The sequence below is a fragment of the Penicillium solitum genome (genome assembly GCF_028829755.1).
Source record: "Penicillium solitum strain IBT 25940 chromosome Unknown utg000003l_segment0_segment0, whole genome shotgun sequence".
NCBI lineage: Eukaryota > Fungi > Ascomycota > Eurotiomycetes > Eurotiales > Aspergillaceae > Penicillium > Penicillium solitum.
The window spans coordinates 638,474-658,060 of NW_027072123.1; the positions used below are offsets into that span (position 1 = coordinate 638,474).

General features: G+C 49.3%; 8 protein-coding genes across 8 annotated transcripts; 6 read left to right on the forward strand and 2 right to left on the reverse strand.

Annotated features, from left to right (window-relative positions):
* Positions 1-38: 38 nt before the first annotated feature.
* N7455_004155 (triglyceride lipase) lies at positions 39-1,534 on the forward strand (the record flags this gene model as incomplete). Its single annotated transcript, XM_065604697.1, has 9 exons — positions 39-237; positions 289-529; positions 594-603; positions 687-801; positions 852-890; positions 952-1,081; positions 1,131-1,367; positions 1,418-1,452; positions 1,509-1,534. The coding sequence occupies 9 exons, from the start codon at positions 39-41 to the stop codon at positions 1,532-1,534; spliced, it is 1,032 nt and encodes a 343-aa protein (XP_065461597.1).
* Positions 1,535-2,193: 659 nt separating this feature from the next.
* On the forward strand, positions 2,194-4,546 carry N7455_004156 (arrestin (or S-antigen), N-terminal domain protein; the record flags this gene model as incomplete). Its single annotated transcript, XM_040960972.2, has 5 exons — positions 2,194-2,406; positions 2,483-2,596; positions 2,646-2,858; positions 2,915-3,475; positions 3,528-4,546. 5 exons carry the CDS (start codon positions 2,194-2,196, stop codon positions 4,233-4,235), a joined length of 1,809 nt encoding a protein of 602 aa, XP_040808608.2. The 3' UTR covers positions 4,236-4,546.
* A 162-nt stretch (positions 4,547-4,708) lies between these two features.
* Positions 4,709-5,615, reverse strand: N7455_004157 (uncharacterized protein; the record flags this gene model as incomplete). The annotated part of the gene is made up of 3 exons (XM_065604698.1): positions 4,709-4,883; positions 4,937-5,014; positions 5,089-5,615. The coding sequence occupies 3 exons, from the start codon at positions 5,613-5,615 to the stop codon at positions 4,709-4,711; spliced, it is 780 nt and encodes a 259-aa protein (XP_065461598.1).
* A 571-nt stretch (positions 5,616-6,186) lies between these two features.
* N7455_004158 (uncharacterized protein) lies at positions 6,187-10,348 on the forward strand (the record flags this gene model as incomplete). Its single annotated transcript, XM_040960968.2, has 3 exons — positions 6,187-6,539; positions 6,599-9,034; positions 9,082-10,348. The coding sequence occupies 3 exons, from the start codon at positions 6,187-6,189 to the stop codon at positions 10,346-10,348; spliced, it is 4,056 nt and encodes a 1,351-aa protein (XP_040808576.2).
* Positions 10,349-11,651: 1,303 nt separating this feature from the next.
* nfr1 (putative AIF-like mitochondrial oxidoreductase (Nfrl)) lies at positions 11,652-13,820 on the forward strand (the record flags this gene model as incomplete). The annotated part of the gene is made up of 3 exons (XM_040960997.2): positions 11,652-11,874; positions 11,954-12,146; positions 12,581-13,820. The coding sequence occupies 3 exons, from the start codon at positions 11,652-11,654 to the stop codon at positions 13,818-13,820; spliced, it is 1,656 nt and encodes a 551-aa protein (XP_040808595.2).
* Positions 13,821-14,036: 216 nt separating this feature from the next.
* Positions 14,037-15,200, reverse strand: N7455_004160 (DNA-directed RNA polymerase I subunit RPA43; the record flags this gene model as incomplete). The annotated part of the gene is made up of 1 exon (XM_040960977.2): positions 14,037-15,200. The coding sequence occupies one exon, from the start codon at positions 15,198-15,200 to the stop codon at positions 14,037-14,039; it is 1,164 nt and encodes a 387-aa protein (XP_040808612.2).
* A 301-nt stretch (positions 15,201-15,501) lies between these two features.
* Positions 15,502-16,696, forward strand: N7455_004161 (J domain-containing protein; the record flags this gene model as incomplete). Its single annotated transcript, XM_040960966.2, has 3 exons — positions 15,502-15,546; positions 15,608-16,132; positions 16,193-16,696. 3 exons carry the CDS (start codon positions 15,502-15,504, stop codon positions 16,694-16,696), a joined length of 1,074 nt encoding a protein of 357 aa, XP_040808578.1.
* Positions 16,697-17,763: 1,067 nt separating this feature from the next.
* On the forward strand, positions 17,764-18,649 carry N7455_004162 (uncharacterized protein; the record flags this gene model as incomplete). The annotated part of the gene is made up of 2 exons (XM_040960998.2): positions 17,764-18,155; positions 18,244-18,649. 2 exons carry the CDS (start codon positions 17,764-17,766, stop codon positions 18,647-18,649), a joined length of 798 nt encoding a protein of 265 aa, XP_040808571.1.
* Between the last annotated feature and the right edge of the window lie 938 nt (positions 18,650-19,587).

Consider the following 19,587-nt stretch of genomic DNA (forward strand, 5'->3'; position numbering starts at 1 on the left):
GTCTCATTCGACAACCTATCTGCGGACGACGCAGAACAATGAAATATGCAATTCTTACGCGGAATGCACTTAAACGGTCTTCAATAACCTCCTACTCATACGGCCAGACTGCATGCTACTCTAACAACAGGTTGTATCACGGGTCTCCTTGCAGACCCAGACCAAGTCTCGAACCGCGATTAGAGGACCATGGCAAAGTAATTGTCGATGAATACTCAATCATCCGTGATAAATATGGTTTGTTCCTTTAGACTTGAATGGTGTGGACAATTGCTGACTCGCGATTAGCCGCACCAAAATACCCTGTCGTTCTCGCTCATGGCTTGCTCGGGTTTGATGAACTACGCCTTGCTGGCCCATATCTCCCCGGTGTTCAGTACTGGCGTGGAATCAAAGAGGCCCTGACGGCACGAGGTATTGAGGTTATCACGGCGACAGTGCCCCCATCGGCTTCCATTGAGGAGCGGGCTGAGCAATTGGCCCGAAATATCGAGGCTGGGGCTCGAGGAAAAGATGTTAATATTATTGCGTATGTTATCTTCATTAACTGGTTACGCATATGGACATACATATTCTGACTGATTTCTGTATAGGCATAGCATGGTGAGACACCTCAATCATTGCGATGAAGTTAATGCTTACCTGTGATTAGGGGTGAGACATAACAAGAGGATCATACTATACAGCGCAAGCTAATTAATGGCTTGCAAAGTGGTCTTGATTCACGATATATGATTAGTCACATACGACCGGAGAAGTTCAAAGTCTTGTCACTGACCACTATCGCCTCTCCGCATCGAGGTCTGGCCCATCATAGCTTTTCATTCGCCTTCCTGCTAACTGTCTAGCAGGCTCATCTGTGGCGGACTATGTACTTGATCAAATTGGAGGTTCGTCACTATTTACTCGCTTACTGGGATGGCTTAGAAGATAACATTGATTTCTGTGCAGCCGATCGCCTACCTCAGATCTATTATGCCCTTAATCGACTAAATGTCGAGACAGGTGCATTCGCTCAACTAACACGGAAATACATGACCGAGACCTTCAACCCCAATACCCCAGATGTGGATGATGTCAGGTACGTGCCACATATTCTCCCCACTTTACGCCCTGCCAACATTCCCCAGATATTTCTCATATGGAGCAGCAGTGGAGCCAAGTATATGGTCTGCGTTTCGGCTTTCACACCGAGTACTTGCGGAGATTGAAGGACCCAATGATGGCCTAGTCAGCGTGTCTAGTAGCCGCTGGGGTGGCGATGCAGGCTACAAGGGAACCCTGATGGGCGTGAGCCATCTAGACCTGATCAACTGGACCAACCGCCTTAAGTGGCTAGCCGGAGAAGTAACAGGCAACAAACGGAAGTTAGTTGATTGCAGATTATATTTTGGGAATTATGCTGATCTTCATGCAGGTTTAACGCCATTGCATTTTACTTGGATATTGCAGGTATGTGTTACGGTCTGATTGGATCACTTGAGACTAATAAGCTGGCTGTTCACTAGACATGTTGGCCAAAGAGGGACTTTGAGAAAGATATAATTGGATTTCCATCAGCCCTGTTGTGGCTTCGGATTTGATATGGGAAATTCTGGTGCCTGGAGCTGGAAACCGGATATTTTTCTTTCTCTTCTTGCCTATAGACTTATGTATAGACATATTATTGTATAGAATCAAGCCAGTAAACCTGTCGATTAGTACAATAGACGATTGCATTTCAAAATAAGTTATTTACTATCCAAGTAGCTATGAAAGAGTGTACAGATATAAACCGTTGAACTTATAGTTTCCGGGTACTAACGGAATTGAGGCCTTTGTCTTAGAAATGTGGCTGTGATGTGATTGAGGCGCAGCATATAAGTCTAATCCAGACCTCTAGCCCTGGAGCCTTTAATCCTGTAAAAGTCCCTGATTATGCTGGAGACTGTGGCAGTTGTATATTGCTTGGCAATCAGTTGATCCCGCGAACGCTCAAAACGTCATTCCGAGATCCTTCGCATATAATCTGCATTCCCCCCCCCCTCATCTCACAGGCCCACGTCTCACGCTGAGGTTGCCTTACTCGCATCTTTCAACAGCTTGATACTTGTCGCATTATTTTCCAGCGACCGTGTTTCCCCTATTTGACCCTTCGAACGCCGGCACCAACCGAAGAGAGAGAGCCCCGCCAGGGCCCGGGCGCCCGCCACCATGTCCGCAAATATCGTCTTGGACAGCCGCCACACCCATTATACAAATCTGGACTTCCTCAAGGGCAAAGTTGTGCTACAGCTACCGACGGAAGCAGCCATTGGGGCCATTCAGGTCAAACTGGAGTGCGAGAGTCGCACTCGTCTATCCGGTCCCAAGAACCCTCAAAATGTGCACTCGGACAAAAAGCGAACGGAGCTTGAGGTTCACAAGGTGAGAGGATGTGGTTTATCGTACTTATCGGCGAGATAAAATATCGACTGGAGCATTGGTTAACCAACGAATGCAGATATTGTACAAGGTTGCTACCGTCTTCCCGACACCGGGTGTGATGCAGAATGAGTCCCCTGCACCTACATATACCTTTGCCGCAGGGTCATATGAGTATCCTTTCGAATTCAAGGTAAAGAGTCTTTTCTATGGCAATTAGAACTCTTTTAACGCTTTGCTAGTTCCCCTTCAATAATTCATGCAGCACCACCAACAGCATGCTCACCAATCTAAGCTTCTCCGGGTTGAAAGTTGAGGTAGCTAAAGACACCAATCGACACGTCAGAAAGACTCTCCCGCCATCTTTAAGCGGGTTTCCGGGCGTAGCAGATATCAAATACTTCGTCAAGGCAACAGTCATCCGGCCGCAGTTCTACAAAGAAAACATCAGATCGGTAAGTGATATGCTCAGATAATATGCCATTGTCGCACTCGCTAATTGGCTTCTCAGATTGTGCCTCTTAATTTCCTTCCAATTGAGCCACCAAGAGTCGGGAATCCCAATGAGGAAACCTACGCCAGGCGGCAACACCAATTCTCCAAAATGCAGATGGCATCTAAGAAAAAGAGTATCTTCTCGCGGGGATCTGCTTCTACACCCAGAGACTCATATCCAGAGCCTCCTCGGGTGTCTGTGGATGCTCGACTCCCCAACCCATCTATTCTCACTTGCAACGAACCTGTCCCCCTCCGTCTCCTCGCCAAAAGGCTGAGCGAGGGACCCGACGCAATCTTCCTTCAGATGTTGCAGGTGGAACTAATATCCTACACTAAAATTTTGGCTCATGACCTCAACCGCACTGAAATTAACTCATGGGTTATCATGAGCCGCAGCAATATGGGTATCCCGTTAGGCAAGCCAGAGGACCCCGTAGGCACTGATTGGACTATTGATCCAGCTCTGTGGAATCGGTATCCCTTACCTAACTCGGTGGCACCGTCCTTTGAGACATGTAACATTGAAAGATCTTACGAGCTGGAAATTCGAGTGGGCTTAACCCATGGATTCCAGGTATGTTGAATCACCAACCCCTAGAGTTGTCTCTTCGCTGACCATGGCATAGCCTCAACTTATTGTTCTGCCCCTACGAATGCCAGTCAGAGTATTCTCGGGAATCGCTCCACCACAGGCCCTCCTGGATGCAATGGCCGCTGCATCACTTCAGCCATCATCATCGTGCTCTAAACAGAAACCCCAGCCCAGCTTGCCAGCACAGGTGGGAAGCAGCCGACCACCCATGCCACCACGGCCAACCGGCGAGCCTGTACCTGTCAATTCCGGAGATGTATATGACGACGCACCACCCAGTTACGAGGATACCATGGGAGACCACCTGAGTCCAGTGGATGGACCACGCCGCGAGTATCACCCACCAGACGCCTCATCACAACGCACAGTAGAATATGGAACTGATTCCAAGTCCGCAGCCCCACCGGGTAAGGCACTTGAGGATGAGCCCGCAGCAGAAGGATCCTCGGCGCCTCGTCGAGGCCATCGTGCCTCCACAGAGTCCTTCGATATGCTACCTACCACACCCCCGGAGTCACCATCTGGATCGCCTCCCGCATCCCCCGTGAGACGTCCCGCGAGTATGATGAAACTTCCTCGGAGCACCGTTGATGAAGAAAGCCCGCCGCAATACGAGCCTGTTGCGGGGAATCAGCTGGACGCTCCCCAAGCTGTGCAACGCCAGCCTTCACGGAATAATCTTCGTCCTATGAACTTGGGTGTTCCTAATCGGAAGCCTGTGCCGCGAAGTTCAAATCCTTGAGGCTAATGGGCTCAATAGGTTGTTTGATTTTCACTAATTTGGTCATATTCTCCCCTCTTTCATGCTCAATGGGTTTGGAATTAATTGGAGCTTCATCGCACTTTGCGCTAGTGATTATTCCAGCACTCATAGCATTACCCATCAAACAAACTGCATTATTGCTACCTTCGAACTCGATACCCCATCAAATTTCGGTGATGAAAAGTGTTTTTAATATCTTGTTCTTGAAATGCATCAAAGGTCTCTGGAGGTGTTAGTGTCTAAGGGATCTTTAATTGAACCGATCGGGTGTAGGGTCTATTGAATGCGATAATTCGTTTGAAATACGCTTAGTCTGAAGAATAAGCCCAATTCAATGAAGCCGATATCACTCAGTGTGCATCAGGCCAGTATAGAAATAGGTTTGTTTATGGGAATATCTCAGACATGGTATCCATTTCCACTTATCGTAGCACTCAGTGTGACCATAGCTCCTACCACAGCCAGCCGTTCTCATCTTCCCTCCAATCCGCATTGTTCTTTTCGATACCTGGTATAAGAGCACCGGGGTGACCGTCTGGGAGGGCAAGTTGAAATTGATAAAAGAAGCGGTCTTTGAACTCCTGTGGTTCGTCGAGACGATATGCGAATGTAAACCCGGAGATGTGCCTATAGAGCGTTAGATAATACTCCCCTATTTTGAAATGATAGCATAGGCATACATTTGACCAGAAGATTCGTCATAGATGATTTTAGATGAAGTAGCCGGAAGTGGCATAAACCCGAATTTCACAAACCTCCTGTTTAATGTTAGCTAGCAGTCACCATGATAAGGCTTCGCAAACATACGTGAATACCTGACGAAACTTGTCACGGATGACCTCTCTCGTTGAAGGGCCGAAGCCAGAATTTAATAAGATCAAAGGAATCGCTAGGGACTTTTTCCCAGACAATATAGGTGACAAAGCCCCCAGGAACCATGTCGTCTTCCTTTTGCTTGCTTTGCTGATAGCCCAGTAGTCTCGGGACGACCTCACATCCGTGTATCAGGAAAAATTTCAGGGCGTTCAGTTCTTTGTTCTCTGGTTCCTCAACGGCCTGGCTAGCTCGGAGGGTTGGCTTAAATTCGGTACCAGCAATAGGTACTTGTTGGCGGATGCGCATGAAGGCGAGCTTGGTTTCGTTGCCGGGACCGGCAGGGTGACAAAGGAACTTTGCTGAAGTGTATGAGACTCCCATACCATCGCTGACATCTTTTCGAGTCAACCGCCACGGATCCTCTCTCAGTTTCTCAACAATTACCCAGGTCTGGGCGGGGATGTGCAATGGCTCTTCGATAACAGCGTCAAGCGTGATCTCAGTTCCTTCAAGGTCGGTGAAGTATTCTATTTGAGATGTCATGTTGGTTTGGCTATCAATACAAAGAGAGTATTCTTGATGAAGATATGTTATAGAATCGACGGGATGACCTGAGGTGTGGGAGAAAGAGGTTGAAAGTTTTAGATCATCTCTATTACTACAAATCACCACATACTTAGGTATGTATGAATAGTTAGGTTATACATAGGAACGTCGATTTGGTTTAAGCCGTTTCTACTACATGCTAGCTACAACTGGAAAAAGACATCTAAAAAGACATCTCAAAAGACTACGAAAAAAGATGTCCCAAAGATGTCCCAAGGCATAAGATGGATGTATAGAAAAAGGAATATGATGTGCGCTAGTCCCAAAACGGCTAGCGTATCCTCCACGCGGATTGAGCTCTGCTTTCTTCTTCCACTTGAGCTCATGTCCAATCCTATGGGCATCTGTCCTCACATTGTATCTTAATCAAACCCCGTTAAACCAGCCCGGATTGGATCAACCCCGCACCGAAACATTACCGAGTACTCCACTCGAAACCTCCCAACAGCAACACGAAAAAAAGTCCATTCACCGCGTCAATGATTTAGCTCGCGACTGACCATCCACCATGCGTCTCCACCTTGTTATCTCACGGCATGGCCTGCCGGTCACGCGCATTCTGTGGACCACGACTTCGTCTACTTCTGTACTAGGCGAGTATGGGACTCAACGCCCGGCATCAACAGCAGCTGTCGCATCGTCTCGCACCCCGAACATCGCCTTCTCGAATGGCGGGTACACGGTTGCACAACTCCTCGAGGATGTGAATGAAGTCGTGCCGCTGGAAACCGAACCAAGTATATTTGATGCGGAGTTCAGTGGCCAGTGGGGATTGGAAGATTACGTTGTCGAAGTTGCTGGCTCGGAATGCCTTCATTTTATGGAAGTTGATGGGTTACTCCGAGATGGAGACGAAGTTGTGTATGTGCATGTAATGGTTGTTCTAATATCGTACACTGAACTAACTTCTCACCTTCTAGTATCCGCGCCCTTCAATTGGCAGATCTCCGGACCAGAAGGCTCTGTGGTCGCCACCAAATTACTGCCGAGGGCAAGCATCTGATCGACGGCGTGCCCTTTGGGTCACCGTTCCTGAAAAGAACTACCTCTACGCGACCTGCAATCACCATACCCCCAAGGAAGAAGCGACGCACGGTTTTCTCTGGCTGGGAGCACGCTCCAGAATTTGTGGCTGACGAAGGACATGCCGACGAGGAAGGTGATGGAGAGTGGCTTCCGCCTCCAAACACTGGGTTCGGAAAGGAGCTTTCTATTGTGCCCCCCGAGCATGAAGAGTCTATGGCCACGGTTATTCGCCATCCTGTTGACCACACCGCGGAATCTGACAGTGAAGCGGACATGTCTGATATGCCTGAAATCGAGGAAGATGAATTGGAGAGCGAACTCCAAGCGCTCAAAGAGGACTTTGAAGAACCTTCTCAATTTGTTGACATCAGAAACCAGACTCGGAATGCCAGTGGGCACCCACTACGTGCTACCTCGATAGTCAAGCGACCAACTTCCAAGGGGTCACTTGCAGCTGCCTCATCTCTTTCCAGCAAGCGGTCTCGCGCAGAAGACTCATCTCCCAGGACCTCCAAGGCCGTGAGATTCAACAAGGGGGATGAGCAGGAGGACGAAGATATGCCCGATCTCCCACAAGTTACGCAAGTTCCGCAAGTGCCACAGGCGGAGGAAAGTGCTGCTGAATCTTCCGACTCTGATTCATCCGACTCGTCTGCGTCTTCCTCCGATAGCGATTCCGATGATGATTCCGATGATGATTCTTCGAGCGAGGTGGCGCCTGCGGCAGAGGCACCTTCTGATTCTGATTCTTCCTCAAGCTCCGAAGACTCTGATTCATCAGACTCGGATTCCGAAGAGGAAGCCCCCGCGCCTGTCAAAAAAGTGCAACCAGTTTCCGTGGGCGCTCCTGGTGAAGGGTCCATCCGCACCAAAAAGAGTAACAACCGCATCAAACTACGCCGCCGTCTATCAAAGCTCAAAGAGCTTGGTGCTCTCCCCGAAAAAGCAGGCTTCGATGCATTGCGGGAGTGGGAAAACAGCCACGGAGGCTGGCATACTCCGGAACAATACCTTAACCCGGAGCCATTCGTGAAACCCCAAGAACCTGTGGAACCGGAACAAGTATCTGCCGAATCTTCCAGCAAGAAGCAAAAGAGAGAAAAGAAAGAACAGGAGCAGAAGGAGTTCGAAGCCAAGCGCCAGAAACTGCTTCGCGATCTTGCCTCGGGTAATGGTGTTGATGTAAGCGAGACATCAGAGAAGGAAAATGTCCGGCCTGCCGCATCTGTCGTCGGAGAGATCCCTGTTTCACAAGAAGTGCCCGGCAAAGATCAGCCGGGGCAGGAACCTTCGAACCGACGTTCCCTGGACATAGCTAGCTCACGACGCATGCTGTTTGGATCTCTCGGAATGCGAACCCCGAAGACCAAGGAAGACGAAGAGGAAACACGGAGAAAGCTCGCTGCCAAAGCTAGTGCATGCGGGCGCCGAAACAAACCTTCTAAGCAAGACACCCAAGAAGAGACCGACCAGATGCAAGAGGACGAAGATGCATCCGACATTGATTGGCAAAACAAACTTGTCATCCGTGCTGTCGAGTGTCTCTACCCTCAAGTTGATATGACCGCGCCTCCATATCCTTTCGTTCAACGTTGGGACCAAGAAGCCAATGCATTGATCCGTGAGCTCAAGGGCCCCAACAAGAAGCGGAAGAGAAAGCAGCGTGTCCAGGTCTACGAGGAATATGAGGAGCAGGAATACGATGAAAATGGGAATTACTACGGCTATGATGAGCAATACCAAGGCGGAGACGACCAAGCCAATCATGAGGGTGATTACGAAGGTGAGGCCGATCCGCATTATGAGGGTCATTGGGAAGGCGAAGCTGCTCCCTACTATGAAGGTCATTATGCTGGCGAAGCTGAAGGAGATCAGATGAATTATGACGATGCTCCTGAACCTGAAAAATCTACCTTCGATGACCTACCTGCGATCCCCGCCGACATAAGTTCTGTGCCTGATTTGGCCGAGAGCGAAGCGAAGGTCGGCGCAATCATTGCATTCCGCCAGTTAGACATGTCCAAAGCCACGAACTGGCAGCCTCAGATGTCTGGGTACCGAGTAGCTGAGGTGCGCTCTGTTAAAGATCATGGAGTGATTAATGTACTACTGGCCAAGCGAGACCGAAAGCCCCGTTCAGAATCCAGCGAGTATGACGAGCCCCGTCAATTCAGCAAGTTTGAAGTACCAGACCTAGCCAATGACGAGGGAGAGGATGACGGCTATCGGGAGCTTGCCTTTGCGGAACTCAGCGATCCGAAGCTTCTTCAACCCGCAGCACAGTCGGGTGCTGAATCTGAGGACCAGAATAATACTCGAGAAGGTAGCATGTCAGTGAAATAAACTCTGATTGATGGCTCATGCTTACATGTCCAAGTGTCTCTGTAGTTCAAGAATCCGTACCGAATGCCCAACCAACCCTATCTGAGGAAATGTACCTTGACGACACAACCTTTGTCACCATTGGAAATGAAGTCAGCCGTCTTGAGTCCCCCCGTGAATCCCCTGGAATGCCCGATGAACCTATCCAACAAACCCCTGGCAGGGGCGTGCCGCATATCCAAGTCCAGAGAGGATCTGATGAGCGCAGTATTACACCTCCAATCCCTTCACCTTCTTTCACTGGATTTCACTCTGCTCGATCCTGGCAGCAAATGACCCCTGGTGCTGAGCTCAGTCGCGAGCTTGAAGGCCATACTCTCATCGGAGGAGAAACGCCATCTGCTTTAGTCAATCGAGACGAGGATCCTTCCGCGGTGTCATATGCTTCTGCAAATCAATCCTTTGCCGATGATCCTGAGGACCAAGAAATGTCTGAGCATCAAGAGCATGAACGCCAGGTTGTTGTTGAAAATCTCGTGCCGCCTGGCGAGTCAGGAGAGAGCGGTCCTCAGTCTGGTTCACTCTTGTCCACCATTGACCGTAATGGTCAGGATGGTGCGTCTGATTCTGACTCTCTGTTTGTGAAAAGAGATACGAAAAAGGAAAAGGGCAGTGCCACTCCCAACAGCTCTTCTGAATCGTGGAAGGATCTTTTGAACAGATTAAGGAATGGTCCATCGGAGCCGGGCGATTCACTCATCACGAGCGGTGCCGACAGCAACGAAGACGACGGCAACAACAGCGAAGACAACAACAGTGAAGGCAATCAGAGTCCCGAGCGGTTGGAAGACAGTGTACAGCACTCCTACCTGGACCTCAATTTCTCACCACTTGACACCCCACGGGTATCCAATTCGCGCTCTCCCAACCCACCAACGAGTGCCCAGCAGGATGCCCAATCTCAAAAACAAGCCTCATTCCCTTCGGCATTTGAAACGGGATCCCCCGCCACATCTACCCACTCCAAACTCTCCCAGCGGGTGCATGAATCCGAATCCGCCTCCCAAATCCCCGCCTCCCAGGCATCCGAAGTGATTGACCTCACTTCTAGCCCGCGTGAATCACCTGAACCCAGCACATCCAATTCGAACCCATCCCAGCGCTCCAAATCTGCAGTGTATGGGAAGTCACAACGTGATGAGGACATTCCTCGCTCGTCTGGACGTCCACCCCGAGCTTCTACGGGGAGACTCCAACACATGGTGGAAGTGAGTATCAGTCCTTCCAGTCAGAAGAAGAGGCGGTCGTCGCGAAAATTCTGAAATATGCTTTATGGATCGTTATTGAAGTTGAGGAGATATGGATGTACTGTTGGCATTTTACCTTGTCTGTATATGTATGGACGCAGAGCGATGGCGTCTAGGAACCTTGCACATTCATTTTATTCCTGGACATTATTTTATTTCGGCTGAAAGTCAATACTATCTTATGATTATTCTGAATGTTCTTGCAGATGATAAAACCCTAGTGATGTCATAGTAGAGGATCATGTCTTGGCTTGTAGCTTGTCAAGATGCTGAAGGGCATGGTGAAGTGATTCGAGCTCCAGAATGATATCTTGATATTCGGTATTTGCACCGCCCGACTCTCTCAGACTGATCACTATCTTGGCTATTAACTGACCGACGGCCAAAAAGTCACCAATGGAGAAGCTGAATGACATCCTCAGTGCGCATAGACTTCAATCGTGTTGGGAAATCTCGCTATAGTTAGCAGGCTTCTGGTTCCTTTGGGCCATTTTGATAATATCTTGACCGCAGGGTTCATTCGGGCTGTGCTGCTCAGCTGCATAGTATCACCTGATCCTGGACTGTCCACCCATGGTGCGCGGGGTACGGACTTCAAGATATACGTGTGCATACGGAGTACTATTCTGAGTATTGGACTGGATGCTAGGAAAGGATCATTTGGTCAGCTAGAACAAGTGAGGTCTTATCTACTATTTATTTATTTCGGGTATACATCTTTAGTTAACTAACCCCCACGTCACAGTAAATATATGACCTATAGGAGGTAAATAGTTAAGCATTTTGCTCACAATTACATTCAATTTATTTTTTAATATATACTAGCCAGAATAAGTCTCTTTATTTTATTCCTTAATATTTTGGTCAATACTCAAACAAGATATTCGGATGTTGTAGATCAATGACAAAACCCTGCCGATGATTGGTTGGATTGATTTATCCACTGATGTCATGGGAGTTGTGTATACTTCAGGTATATTGCACGGCAGAGACTCTTCAAAAGCATTCCAGTCAATGGATTGAAACAAAGAAAAATTAACCTATTTACACAACTTCTTCTTCCATTCTCTCCTTTTCCTCCCCTTTAATCATGTATCGTCTAAGTCCATGGCCATCTCTCCAAGTATCCCGGCGGTGTAACTGTCTACTCTCGTCATTACGCCATATTCCCTCACCCCGCATATCCAGCTTACTCTGGACCTCTTCTTCTTCTTCTGCTTCTGCTTCTTCTTCCTCTTCTATCCATTCAACGTCTAACGCCCATTCATCTCCATTCAACTCAATCCAATCAAAACGCTATCTATCCAATCTATCAACAATGGCCCAAGAATACAAACTAAAAGACATCTCCTCCTTCGCTTCCCTCAACTCTCTAGACAAGATTGAGGCCGAAATCGAAGGCATTGAAGATGGAAAGGTTCTCCTCGTCAAGCTGGAAGACAAAGTCCACGCCCTAAGCCCACGGTGCACGCATTACGGAGCACCGATGAAGAATGGTGTTGTTACTGGAGACGGAAGGCTTACATGCCCCTGGCATGGAGGTAAGTTCCTTGTTTGGGTCTCCTTTTGTTCAACCAAAAGTAAAGAACAAAGAGAAAGAGCTAACACAATACTATATAGCCTGTTACAATGTCACAACTGGTGATGTGGAGGATGCCCCAGCTCCCAACGCGCTGAACAAGTTCGAAATCTTCGAAAAAGAAGATGGCGTATACATCCTTGCTAAAGAGGAAGATGTCAAAGCAGGACAGCGCAATCCAGTTGTGAAATGTAGCGTGTCAGAGCCGAAGGAGAAGGTTGTTGTCGTTGGAGGGTAAGTCTCATCTCTCTTTTTTTCTTTTCTTTTTTTTTCTTTTCTTTTTTGTTCTTTTTACCTCAACATTATGCACATTTCGCGTGTTATATTTAACTTGTCGGTATGGACATATGGATGGGCGGGCACTTGGCCAAGCGGTTGTCGCTGGCGACAATTATAGAGATAGAGCCATGGAGATAGAGCACCGCCTGTTTGGAACCCGCCCATCCTCAACTCGAGTGCCGCTTGATCTCGAGTTGCCGGATCGCCTCCGGGCGATGACTTTTTTATTTTTCGTCTTTTTTTCGGGGATGCTATTCACAGTACTCCACATTGCTTTACGCTGCCTCACAGTGCTTCACAGTGCCGCCCTATGTCCCATACGCCCTATGCACATGTTTCTACATTTCCTCTCATTCAGATAATGAGATACCCACACTAACACTAAACAGAGGAAGTGGAACTCTTGGCCTGATTCAAGCTCTCCGCGAGCTAAAATACCCGGGGTCGATTACAATCATTTCTCAAGAGCCCGATCTAATCATAGATCGAACCAAGCTATCCAAAGCTTTAATCACAGACCCTGCCAAGATCCAATGGCGTCCACGAGAGTGGTACGCCGAAGCCGCTATAAAAACCATCACAGATGAAGTGACAGCCGTGGACTTTGAGCAGAAATCCATCTCCACCAAATCCGGCCAGAGCATCCCCTACACCAAACTGGTCCTAGCAACAGGCGGCGTCCCACGCAGACTGCCACTACAAGGCTTCAAAGGCGAACTAAACAACATCTTCACCCTTCGCACAATCCAAGACGTGGAGTCCATCCTCAAAGCCGCCGGCCAAGAAAAAAGAAACATCGTGGTAATCGGCAGCTCCTTCATCGGCATGGAAGTCGGCAACGCCCTCTCAAAATCCCACAACGTGACCATAGTAGGAATGGAAACCTCCCCAATGGAGCGTGTAATGGGCACCCAAGTTGGCCGAATCTTCCAATCAAACCTCGAAAAAGCCGGCATCAAATTCAACCTGTCAGCAAACGTAAGCCACGCAACACCCTCCCCTTCAAGCACCAACACCGTCGGCGCAGTCCATCTCAAAGACGGAACAACCCTCCCAGCCGACCTCGTCATCCTAGGCGTCGGCGTCCGTCCAGCAACAGATTTCCTCCGCGACAACAAATCCATAACCCTCGAGAAAGACGACTCTATCAAAACAACTTCCCACTTCCTCGTGCCAGGCTTGCAAGACTCTGTCTTCGCCGTCGGCGATATAGCAACATACCCTTATCACGGCCCTGGCGCTGATGCTGGCGGTTCGCCTGTCCGCATCGAGCACTGGAACGTCGCGCAGAATTCCGGACGTGCGGCTGCGCGTGCCATCGTGCATGCGCAGCGTGGTCCGCTGTCGTCTTTGAAATATAAGGCGTTTATTCCGGTGTTTTGGTCTGCGCTTGGAGCGCAGTTGAGATACTGTGGCAATCCGGTTAATGGGTATGATGATGTTGTTCTGCAGGAGATGGGGGAGGCGAAGTTCGTTGCGTTTTATACGGCTGGGGAGACGGTTGTGGCGGTTGCTACTATGGGGGTTGATCCGGTTATGGTTAAGTCTGCGGAGTTGATGAGGGTTGGGAAGATGTTGCAGAAGGGGGAGATTGTTGGTGGTGCGGATGTTTTGGCTGTTAAGGTCTGATGGGATATTGGGATATAATAGGGGATTTGAGGTTTGGATGTTAATGGATATGTCGGATAGTTTGAATCAAGTGTTTTCTTTAAATGTTCAATTGGCATATACACATTCGAATTCGAAAGGGAAAATAAGAGCAAGCAAACCGGAACGCCCATCCAGGATGTAGTCAACAGTGATGTATGATATCGGTGCTCATGCGGACATGTATACAGAGCGAATTTATTCGTCCTTGCTCTTCGACTTGGAAGACTTGGACTTCTTTTCTTTCTTCTCGGTCTTCTCCTTCTTCTCTTTCTTTTCCTTTTTCTCCTTCTTCTCCTTCTTGGGGCTGGCATCAACATGCACATCCACAGTCGAGAGCTCCTGCACCGCCGACGCCGCCGGGACGTTCATCACGGGGATAGACCCAGAGACCTTCTGAGACGCAGGGAAGAAAGACGGAGGCAAAGACTGTCCCTGACGCTCGGATGCAGAGAGCCTCTCCTCCTCCTCAACAGAAAGCATAGTTCCCTCAATACTGAGGAACCCACGATCCCGCTCAGAACCGGGAATAACATCCACATCAACAACACGGAAGCGCACAGAGCCACTCACGCGGTGTCCAGAAACAGACTGGAAGTAACCGGTGTGAGCAGACTCATCCTCCTCCTCCTCACCGTTAATCGCGATCTCCTCCGCAGAAAGCGAAGCAGGCTTGAAACATTCCTTCTCGGCGTCGAAATCCGCCATATCCTTATCAGAGCCTGAGTCGTCATCGGTCAAAGCCGGCGTCTCGGCTTCCTCGCCAGGCGGAACCCATTTCCAGTTCGAGGGCAGACGCTTGCGCTCAACACCGACAGAGAACAAATTGAACACTACAGCACCGAGGAATCCCTCCGACTGCACATTCACCCATCCGTCAAGGGTCTGTCCGCGCTGCGGCCGGAACATCAGGAACGTAGCGGTCAGGTAGACGTACAAGACACCGTACTCGTCCGCTGTTGTGGCGAGTGTAAGCGGCTGCGGGTTCAGATCCGAGGAAGCACGAGGATGAGCCGGCGGCTTGCTGGAGATCGAGGCATTAGAATAAGCCAAGACGACACCCTTCAACGGGGGGAAGTAGGTCAGAAGCAGTGGCGAGAGATGCTCGGCCAGCAGCGAGGCCAGCGCGTGCGTTGGCGAGATGGAGATGGGCGACAGGGGCAGGTAGAGGGTTGCTGTTGTGAGGGTGAAGGGAGACTCGGGATTTGAGTCTTGGATTTGTGGAGTTTTTGAAGATGGGGCTTGCTTTCGCTTTTTGGATGGTGATGCGGATGAGGATGCGTCCTTTTTGGATTTGCGTTTGCGCTCTGCGTCTGCTGTGCGCATCGGCAGGTTGTCGATTTCCATTGCGTCAATTGCCATCGTGGAGGCAATTTGGGCGCTCCACGGAGCTTGTCGTGTCGATGTGGAGGGATTGGAGTGCTTTTTTTTTTTTCCTTTCGGCGTCGAGAACTTTTTTTTTTTCATTTGGCTTTTGGTATGACGAGAGGGGAAGGCGGTGGGGTTGGGCGGTGACGGGGCGGGACTATTTGGGGAACTGCTCTTTGGGGATCTTATTGTTTGTAAACGCCAAGTGGCGCTTAGAGATCTATCTTTTATTTTTCTGGTTTCTTGTTTGCTATGGTGCAGTTGAGGTTATTTAGGTGATATTGATTTACTCGACATGGCGTCGCTTTTGCCTTTCTTCGGATGGGCTTTTCTCCCCAATGTGAGTGGAGCGCGATGCGGAGCTATACAACACGTGGAATGGAAGCTGATATGAATGACAGTATGCCACATCATTCTTACAAAGTGTCTACTATGGCATAACCATACGCGCGGGTGAACCCAAGCCACTCCCTCAGACTCCGCGGTACGAGCGCCACCGTCGCCGTATCTTCATCTTCGTGATCACCAGCTACCTCCTCTACACGCTTTACGAGACCTTCTACCAGGTACAGCTTGCAGGTGATTACTACCAAGCCCTGGGTGTATCACCATTTGCCGATGAACGCGCAATCAAGTCCCGATTCCGCCGGCTCGCAGCTCAATATCACCCCGATAAGGTCGGGCTGGACAGCGGATCCGATGCTTACTTCCTGTACCTTCGACAGGCGCAGGAAACCTTGGTGGACCCAGTGAAACGATTTGCGTATGACCGGTTCGGGACAGCTATGCTCGGATGGGGCGAGCAGAAGACCATGCGCGACTTCCTGATGACTTCGTTGGTCAAGTCGATTGTCCCGCAGTATATCGGCGGGTTTGTCACAATGCTTGTGCTTAACTGGCTATGGTGGGCGAATTGGGGCCGTTATGTGAGTGCACAAGATAATTACCGGAAGACTTTCAATTGCATAAGCTGACTCCGTTGTTAGTGGCGGTTCTACACGTTCGCCGCAATGCTGACCCTCGAACTTGGCTTGATTACGCACCCCCAGGCTGTGTTCATGCCTACCACATACCTTCCCGTGGCGCTACAAGCTTGGCTCCCTAAAAACTCATTCTACCTCCTCCCCTTCCAGATCCTGACGCTAGCACGCCGCGCCTCCATCATGTTGCACATTTTCATCTCCCAGGCTGCACCGCCCACCGCCAAAGTTGCCGGGAATGGGAATGGAAACGATAAGATATCGCCGCAGACTGTGCAGCGGATCGGAGAGTTGATCCAGTTGACGCGCGGCACGGATATGGAGGCGACACGGACGCTACAGATGGGTCTGGCACCTTTCCGTGGTGACCGTGAGAGTGTATCAACACTCCGGCGGGGCATGAAGGAAGGGTTGATCCTCGGCGGGGTGCGGTCCAGTCCTGAGGTGCAACGTGCCGTGGCACAAGTGGTTGAACGACGCAAGGCTGAGAGTGACAGTAAGCGCGATTGATTGGATTTTCAGGTGTAGACTTGAAACTTGAGGTTAGATGTATATTTACATATTTCCAGATATTGTATCCATGAATTCTTCGTAATCGATTAAGTATATAGGTATTTTGTGCTTTATTCTGGACGATCCCTTGGCAGTCGCGTAATTTGGCAAATTCTTTTGGTTCACCCGTGGACTAATCGAAGTTCACATTTCCGAAGTGGCGACCCGTAGTGCCCGTACTTTGTAGGGGGGGCTTTGTGAGAAGACTCGTGATACCCTCACCAGATCTGTTCAGAATGGGTCCACCTGGACTTGATCTCAAAGAGATGTGCGGTTTCTCTGCTTGTAAAAGACTTAAAGAAGAAAAAAAAAGGGCGCATCTCTCGAAACATCATGCGGTCAATGAGTTATTTTTCGGGATGCAGCGGGTGGAATGAGATCCATCAACGGGTTAGGGTTGGGTTATGTGTTAGATTGGAGATTGGTCAGACTGTCGGTTTTCTTGTCTAAGCAAAGAGGAAGAAACACCCTGATGACCCTAAAGATCATGAAGATGTTGAAGATGTTCAAGTATTCACTCCAAAATTAATCACAAGGAAGGTCTCGAGAAGAAAGGAAAAGGAAAAGGAAGTACATATGTATATCGATGATGTGGTATTGTATTGTCACAATCCCGTATTAAGGTCTCCCCGTTGGTCCCGAAGTGACTTTCCAACCCTTTTGGAAGTTTGTAACATTCGAAAATGACCGTACAAGGCCCGAAGTCCACACCTTCAACACATCCCCTGTGCTTCACCTTGAATGAGTTTTTCTACGATGAGAGGGCCCACGATCCCTTTTTACTTCGCCCCTTCCTTGTTTTTCCTTTTTCCCTTTTCCTTTTCTTCCCCTCCCCCCATCTTCTTCACTCCGGACTATGCGATCGACTATCACATACTTCTTCTACATCTATAAGAGACGGGCGGTAGAGACACAAACCACGTCACGGTGAATTGCCTACACTTCCGTCACCAGAAATTCCCCTCTCGACCATCCAACCGTACCCGGTACCCTCGCGCAATCCCGACCCCCCTCAATCATCCATCATGCCCGCCGCCACTCCAAATGGTCGCTCTCGCGCTGGAGCCAAGAATTCATCCAACTCCTTGATGGTAGTTCTCAAGCTATCTGGAGATACCCTCCAGCAGTTCGCCAGCCCCAAGATCAAGTTCAGCCAAAATAATACCCCCAACGTTAAAATCAACGACAACTCATCACCAGCTTCATCCGCCGAGCTCCCTCCTGTCCGTCCATCTTCTGCCGACAATGGCTCCGACGCCGACGCCATTTCTACACCCGCCACAGGGGCAACTCCAGGCGATACACCGCGTCGGAAAGGGGTTCCGGGACCCAAGCCTGGCAACAAAAGAACAAAAGAACAAACCGACCCTACTGCGAAGTCACGGGGACGCCCTGGCCCCAAGAAGAAACCCAGACTGTAAGCAAGCCTAACACATACCCTCCAATACAGCACCACAATGCCGGAAAAAAAAACAATTAAATACTAACATATTCATCTATCTTAGTGAGGAAGGCGATGCTACGAAAAACCCGGCCGCAGCGCGCCTGGGACCAAAAGCCAATACGGGAGCCATCAATGCCGGTCTGCGCGCACTAGACCGCACCGGAGCCGCGTGTCGCAGATGGGAGCGCAAGCCCCTGCAGCTACGCAGCTTCACCGGCATTATGTGGCAACTCCCATCCTGGCGCACACCCACTATGTCCAAGTCCGACGACTCGGTCGATGGCAAAGTCTCAGCGATGGAAAGTGGCGACAGCGACACCAAGCCTACACTCCATGCCCCCGGCACCGATACGGCCAATGGCAGCAGTGCAGTGCCTAGTGAGAAGAGCAACTCCGGGGATGGTGATGTCACCCCTGCTTCTCATCTCGTGGAGCCCTCGTCGCCGGCCATTGCTATGGCAGCTTGAATATGACTGTGACGAGTTCGGATGTGGTCTTCGTGCTGTACTTATAGATTTCGCGCGTCTTCTGTTTCTTTTCTTTTTCTTTGGGTTTTATGTCGGATCTGGGTTTGGCGTCGGAGGGAAGTGTTTATGGCTAATGGCTTTTCTGTACGAAGGGCTTGTTTTTTTTTTTTTTTTTTATTTTATGTGCACGGGGTTCTTAGCCGGGGATCTGGCTTATTTCACTCGGTATGTGTGTTCTGTATTATAGCCCTTTACTTCTTCTTGTTTTGCTGTTTATCGGCCATGTTTCTATCTTCTGTTCAAGGATCTTTTGCTCTGGGAGCATAACGCAGTTAATTTCGCTCAAGTTCTGGTTATACTCGATGGTATAGGGTTATATGCTTGGATCTACCTAGGTACCATAGTACTTGGAAGTATACATCTGAACAAAGTCCTTGTCTGCCCGACTCTTAGTAGTACAGTAGCCGAGCTTTATTGTCCAAGTCCACCTCAGCTCGTGACATTAGACTCTTCTCCCCTCTTTTCCTTCTTATCCTTACTCCGTATAATATCCGGATTCCCTTTTCCCCGCAATCTATGCAAGAGAATTCGTGATTTCTTCTCTAGTTATTTTGCTATTACTAGGCTCTACACGTCTCTTTTATTTTAGAATTTTGGATCTCACGGCTTCGTATTTCTCTTTCGATAGAATAGTGAGGTCGGACGTGGTAAGCTCTGCTGCTTTCGGACCTGTCACGCAACGTCAGCCTTCTGCCGTGAGCGTCTTGTTTCCACGCATTATTTTACTTATCTTTTACTTTCCACGCACTTTACCCACCTGTAACTTCGACTACCACATACAAAGTACTAAAGAGGTTAGTATATCCACACGCACTTCAGACTACTACAATGGCTAATGTTTACTACCACGCACTTACAGTACCCCTCAATCTTAACAA